At 40.2% G+C, this 6934-nt stretch overlaps 1 protein-coding gene across 1 annotated transcript in view; it reads right to left on the bottom strand.

Annotated features, from left to right (window-relative positions):
• Positions 1–6934, bottom strand: part of LOC107093924 (outer dense fiber protein 2-like) — a 16204-nt gene that overhangs the window by 2629 nt on the left and 6641 nt on the right. Inside the window, exons 5-16 of the mRNA XM_015389272.1 lie at positions 6175–6792; positions 5982–6098; positions 5398–5472; positions 3089–3160; positions 2893–3009; positions 2635–2820; positions 2446–2555; positions 2093–2228; positions 1902–2012; positions 1556–1819; positions 1343–1443; positions 1015–1177 (exon numbers count right to left, since the gene is read on the bottom strand). Coding sequence (XP_015244758.1) covers positions 1015–1177; positions 1343–1443; positions 1556–1819; positions 1902–2012; positions 2093–2228; positions 2446–2555; positions 2635–2820; positions 2893–3009; positions 3089–3160; positions 5398–5472; positions 5982–6098; positions 6175–6792 — 2070 coding nt within the window. The remainder of the gene's footprint in view (positions 1–1014; positions 1178–1342; positions 1444–1555; positions 1820–1901; positions 2013–2092; positions 2229–2445; positions 2556–2634; positions 2821–2892; positions 3010–3088; positions 3161–5397; positions 5473–5981; positions 6099–6174; positions 6793–6934) is intronic.

The following is a 6934-nucleotide window of genomic DNA, read 5'->3' as shown; positions in this document are numbered from 1 at the left end:
TTGTTTCAATTTTCTCAAACCTCTATCAGAATTTTATTGTGGTTTCATCTAGGACTGCAACTAACGAATATTTTGCAAACTTAATCTGTTGATTAATATTTTCTGATTAATAATCGAATAGCCAACGGTTCCTTAAAGAAGATTTTTTTTTATGAAACTAAACCAGGTGAAACTAAAACTTTTCCACTTGAGGAGTTCTGGATAGAGAATATTGACAGACAAAAAGTTTTTTTAACCTAAATGCAAAATATTTACATATTTTGTTTTTACAATCTTGGTATAGTTACTGCATATTTTACAGTCTCTATACTCCAGATAATGATTAATCGATTACTAAATTAGATTATTTCAATAGTCGATTAATCTGATTAACTGTTTCAGTCGTGGTTTCATTCAAATTTTAATTTTACTTTCTAATCTACATATTTCCTGAGTTTGTCCTTTTTTGTAGTTTTAAGTTAAATCTGTTAAGATTAAATCCTTTAGTTGCTGTTTTCATATCAAATTCTTCCAGGTTTTATTCCTGTTTGTCATTTTAACATGAATTTGTTCCTGATGTATTCTAGGTTTTATCACATTAAATTTATTTTAAACTTTAGCCAAATTCTGCACTGGAAAAACGATCAAGACATAAGTAAGAATTTCTTAAATGAAGTGCATTTAACCTTAATTTGAGGCAGGTAAATGAGATAGTTTGCCAATTGAATTAATATTTTTACTCTTAAAATAAGATAATTAGATAAAATGCACTTGAAATAACACAATGCAATTGTGTTTTCTTATTTTAAGTGTAAATTGTCTTGTTCCTTTGGCAAAATGTCTCTTTTACCTCCTTATTTTAAGAAAAAAAACTTCTATATTTCAATTTTTTTCCAGTCTGACCGTTTTTCCTTCTCTTTTTTTCCGGTTCTATGTTGACTGATTACAGATTCTTATTCCTGATTTTTTTCCCCAGGTCGTTTTGTGGTTTTATCCTCCGTTTTTCGGCTCAGAGACGGCGGGCCGTGTAGACACCTGCTGGCGGGCGTCGTCCAGAGCCGCCTCCAGCTTCCGGCTCAGCAGGGAACATTCTCTCGTCTTCTCTTCCAGGGAGAGCTGGTTGCTGCGGATGGTCTTGTTGCGTTTGGAGATGACGGTTAGAAGGTCAGAGTTCTGGCTGGAAACTTCCTCCAGCTTCCTGATGGATGACAGGAGAGGGAACAGGACTTGGAGCTAATGGTCGGACCAGGATTCGGTTCAGGCTGAAGGCTGCTGAATCTTTCTAGCAGCTTTTTCACACAAAAAGAGCAAAGTTCTCAAACATGTGAGTTTAGTGTTTGTTCTGAATGAGGAAGTCACTGACCGGTCCAGAGACTCCGCTCTGAGCTGAAGCTGTTGGTTCTCCTCCATCAGAACTTTGTTCTTCTGCCTCAGGAGATCCATCTGGTGTCCCTGGGTCTCCATCTGTGAAAATGCAGAATCTCAGTGAGAGATGAGCAGAGATGATGTCCATCGTGTGCTGCAGCTGATCATGTGGAGATGTTCTACTGAGTTTAAAGCAGAAACCTGCTGTGACCTTCAGACGGAGCTCCGTCAGGTTGGTGCTGAGCTCCACGTTCCGTCTCTCCAGGAGACGTTCCTGATCCTGAGCGTCCTGCAGCTGCAGCTGGCAGCGCCGCAAAGACTCCGGAAGAGCCTCCAGGTCCGAAAGCCGACCCAGGAGCTCCCTGCGCACCTCCTCGATCTCCTTCTCCAGCTCCTCCTTCACCGACTGGGCCTCCCGCTCTGCCTGAGCCACCTGGGAAGAGCACTGCTCGGCTTCGGCCCGGGTTTTCCCGACCTGCAGAGTTTGTTGGACAGGAAATAAACCCTGAGCGTTGCTGGTTCTGGTCTCAGCGGAACTTCTACAGAACCTCCAGTACCTGGATCTTATAGCTGTCCAGCAGAGCCTCATACTGCCTGATGGTGGCTTTGACCTGCTGAAGCTCTGACTGAGACAAGCTCAGCTTCTCCTCCGCTGCAGATGCCGAGGCCTGCGCAAAGACCCAACGTTTTATGCCTTCAGAGATCAGGAGGAGATCCAGAAGCGGAGCTCAGATCATATCCACCCTACCTTTAGGTTCTGGTTCTCCAGTTTAGCAGCAGCGTTCTCTGCGGTCACTCCATGCAGGCGATCCAGCAACGCCTCCCTCTCCGATCGACCCCTTTCCTGCACGCTCTGCAGCTGCTCGCTCAGCTCCGAGATCCGGCTGATAGAACACAAAAGAAAACATTCCAAAGTTGGAAAATTCGGATCACGAGAGGAGGAAGAACAAATGGAAACAACAACATGAAGCCTACATTATGGAGGATTTTAATCCGTCCTGGAATAAATCTACATGTTTTTCTCTTGTTGCTCAGATTTTCAGCCTCTCTCTTTGTTCTCCTTTGGAACCAAACATCTGAACATGGTTTGGATCCAGTTACCTGTTCAGCAGACTCAGCTCCATCTCCAGCTGACCTTTCTCCTTGGCTTCCTCTGCGTGTCGGCGCTGCCAGACCTCAGCTGCTGCCAGAGCTTCATCCACCTGCTTCTCCTGCTGGACACAGCCTCAGAGTTAACCAGGGTGGGTTTACTAACAGGTGGGGGGACATCAGGAGGAGCATCAGTCCCACCATCTGCAGCAGCTGCACGCTCAGCTGTCCTGCAGCGTCCTCACTGCGCGCCGCTCGATGTTTCTGAGCTTTGGTGGCTCGTTTCAGAGCTTCCCGATCCTCCAGCGCCTCCTGCTTCAGTCGGTTCAGCTGCTCCGTCACATGATCCATCTCTGCCCTCTGCTGATTGGCTGCCCGCTCCAGGTTCTGGAGGAGCAAAGCTCAGTTCATGGGTCGCTGTAGAAGTAAACCTCTACGGGTCAAAGAACTCCAGCTGACCTTTATCTGAACGCTGAGTCGGTTGTTTTCTGCTTCTTTGCTGCGTAACTGTCCCTGGAGATGAGCTCTGGTTGACTCCAGAGTCCTGGACAAATCTGCTGAGCTCTTAGCATTTACCTGCATTTAAAATAAAAAAACAGAAGACAATATAATAACCAGGCCTCATCTGGGTTTGGATGCGTTTTAGTCCTGATACCTTCTCTGAGTCCAGCAGGTTGGAGAGCTGATGAAGCTCCCTGTCTTTCTCCTGAAGCTTCTCAAGAAGGTTCTGGTAAAAAAAAAAAAAAGGACAGGGAGGTCACATATCCGCACCTCACAGTGAAAAGAAACACGTTCAACGGCAGAAGGTCCCTGAGTAGCTTAAATATGAGAGATCAATTTGTCTGAAAATATTAAGAAATAGGAGTGAAGAAAGAAAGAAAAGCCGTTTTACACACTATGGCCCTGATATTTAAAGACACGCTAAATTACAAATGCTAACTTTTTTAGGACATGCAATAAGGAGCTTTTTCTATTTTTCTTATTACGAGAATAAAGTTGGAAAAAAAAATGCTTCTTGTAAGAGTTGTCATAAAATACGTCATTCTCGTAATTTTATGACTTTATTCTCATAATTTTATGACTTTATTCTCATAATATTACGACTTTATTCTCATATTTTTACGACTTTATGCTCATATTTTTACGACTTTATTCTCGTAATATTACAACTGTGTTCTCATAATTTTACGACTTTATTCTCGTAATATTACGACTTTATTCTCATATTTTTACGACTTTATTCTCGTAATATTACGACTTTATTCTTGTAATGTTACGACTTTATTCTCGGAATGTTACAACTTTGTTCTCCTAATTTTACGACTTTATTCTCGTAATATTACAACTTTATTCTCGTAATTTTAAGACTTTATTCTCGTAACTTTACGACTTTATTCTCGTAACTTTACGACTTTATTCTCGTAACTTTACGACTTTATTCTCGTAACTTTACAAACTTATTCTCGTAACATTACGAACTTGTTCTCGTAACATTACGAACTTATTCTCGTAATCTTATGACTTTATTCTCGTAACTTAATGACTTTGTTCTCATAATATTATGACTTAATTCTCATACTTTTATGACTTTATTCTCGTAAATTTACGAACTTATTCTCGTAACATTACGACTTTATTTTCGTAATCTTATGACTTTATTCTCGTAAATTAATGACTTTATTCTCATAGCATTATGACTTTATTCTCGTTATTTTATGACTTTATTCTCATAACATTACAACTTTATTCTCATAATGTTACGACTTTATTCTCATAATTCTATGACTATTCTTTTTGTGAATTTATTCTCTTAATTTTACGACTTTATTCTCGTAATTTTATTACTTTATTCTCATAATGTTACAACTTTATTCTCCTAATATTACGACTTCTTGTAAAGTTCCGACTTTATTCTCGAAATTTTATGACTGTATTCTTGTAATGTCACGACATTATTCTCTTAGTTTTATAGCATTATTCTCATAATGTTATGACTGAATTCTCATAATCTTCTCAACAGCAGACTATAGCTTAAATATGAGAGATCAATTTGTCTGAAAATATTAAGAAAAAGGCAAATAAAAAAAAAACTGAAATAAAGTTCTCCAGACCACTAGGGGGAGATGATCATCAATTCATTTAAGACCAAAACACAGACATTACATATTTAAAGACGCGCTAAATTACAAATGCAAACTTTATTAGCGCATGCAATAAGGAGCTTTTTCTATTTTTCTTATTACGAGAATAAAGTTGAAAAAAAAATGCTTCTTGTAAGAGTTGTCATAAAACACGTTATTCTCATCATTTTATGACTTTATTCTCGTAATATTACGATTTGTTTCCCGTAATATTACGACTTAATTCTCATATTTTTACGACTTTATTCTCGTAATGTTGTGACTTTGTTCTTCAAATTTTAGCACTTTATTCTCGCAATATTACAACTTTTTTTTGTAATTTTACGACTTTATTCTCGTAATTTTACGACTTTATTCTCGTAACTTTACGAACTTATTCTCGTAACTTAACGACTTTATTCTCATAACATTACACTTTATTCTCGTAATTTTATGACTTTATTCTCAAAGTTTTATGACATCATTCATTTTTAGATGCTCAAATCTCTTTCTGATTGTCTCCCCCTAGTGGTCTGAAGCACTTCAATAAGCTATTTTCCAGCTTTTCTTTTTCGCAGATCACAGCATCTTCTTCCTCTTAATTTCTTGCGATTACAGCTTTTCTCCTTTGCCGCTTTTTTTCCTTTGCATTCGTTTTTTTTTGCGTTTGTGTTCATCTCATTTTTGAGTTTGCAGGACCTTTTGAATCTGCTCTAAAATCCCAGATTAACACGCCGTTTTCTACGCCCCATCATCATAAGTTTCTGACAGAACTTCAGCGACGCTGCAGATGAGGATGAAGGAAAACACATTTGTGGTCCAGATCTTAACCGTTAGAACTCACAGCTTTTTCTGCCTCTGTGTCAGCGAGCCTCTTCAGTAGAACCTCCTTCTGCTCTGACAGTCCGATGGACTCCATCTGCTCAGAACCAAACCACAAACAACGAGAACAGTTCATGTCCAGGTTCTGATTCTGGATGAGGAGTTCAGTACATCGAACTGTGAAACACAAATGGACACCCTGCAAAGTTTTTTCCACAATTTTTCAAGTTTCCAACAAAAATATCTCAGCTTAGGTGGCGAACACGACTTTTCATTTCCACCAAAGGTGGTCCATCCTCCTTCAGAAAAAGAACTGATTTGAACTCAGATATTCAAAGCCTGGAAGGTTGTTTTAGAACAAAAAAAATCCCTGATCTGCTGGGTTCCCTGATCAGCACGCTGATGGTTGTTCTCCATTGTTCTCTGAAAAACTTGCAGAGGTTTTTGGTCATAAACTTTGTAAACTGTTGTTTTTTTCCCTTCTCCCTGCACTAGTTTCTGTTCTGAGTTTTTCTGCAGCAAATATCCAAATAAAAATGGATTAAAGTTTGTGGAACTGGACAAATTGTGAAAAAGCTTTTTTATTCCCGGTTCCTCCGGTGTTACCTGGGACTCCCTCTGCTCTCTGAGGAGCTGCCTCAGAGTTCGGTTCGTGGCCTCAAACGTCTCCAGTTTCTTCAGCAGCAGGTCCTTCTGATGGGCCAAACCCGAAGACGACAACTTCTGCAGCGGGAAAGAAACGGTTCAGAGCAAACGCAGCGGGTTCATGTCTTCGCTCAGATATGGAGCAGAAACTCACATTTCCACCCGAGCTGAAGAGCTGAGAGACGGACTGTTTCAGAGCAGAGACCTGCTGAGCAGCTGCAGATGCAGCAGCTTCAGCATCCATCAGCTTCCGGAGCAGAACATCCGGATCCTGAGGAGAACCGTCCACTCTGGAAACACCAGAACCAAGCAGAGAGAATTCAAACACCCTTCTCTGCAATTGCAGAAGCAGAAATAAATAATCTTTGATGAATGAGGCATCATTAATGGACTTCATCAGCATCTGGATCAGAATCAAGTCACAAACATGTTCCTCAGGTAAACCAGCAGCAGGAGATAACAAACTAGTCTGGAGGAAGTGGGTGTGACCAACATATCTGCATCTGAGGTCCAAAATCCTAACAGAACCAGAACAGAATCTCTTAATGGACCGCCAACGCATCATCCCGTCAGAACAGGAGAGGAGAGAGGAAACGCTGCTCGCTTCAGGTCTCCAAACAGGAAAAATGAGAAGGATTGAATCAAACAGTCTGAACCTGAAAGAAGGTTCTGGAGAATCTGAGATTGGTTCTGGGAAGAAACAGTTCTGACTGAGATTCATACCAGCAGGGTGCAGAGACCCGTCATCAGAACCTAACCTCAACTTTAACACCTGGAGAAAAAAGAAAACTTTCAGGACTCGGGATTTTCCCGTTTCTGCCATTTGACTGAGTATCAGGGCCAAGCTAGAGCTTTTTCTATTATTTGTTATTACGACAATAAAGTCGTAATAAAATTAATAACAATAATACTTT

Source organism: Cyprinodon variegatus, unplaced genomic scaffold (assembly GCF_000732505.1).
Source record: "Cyprinodon variegatus isolate N-32 unplaced genomic scaffold, C_variegatus-1.0 Scaffold453, whole genome shotgun sequence".
NCBI lineage: Eukaryota > Metazoa > Chordata > Actinopteri > Cyprinodontiformes > Cyprinodontidae > Cyprinodon > Cyprinodon variegatus.
The sequence above is the reverse complement of the archived record's forward strand: the minus strand, read 5'-3'. Positions and strand labels throughout refer to the sequence as shown.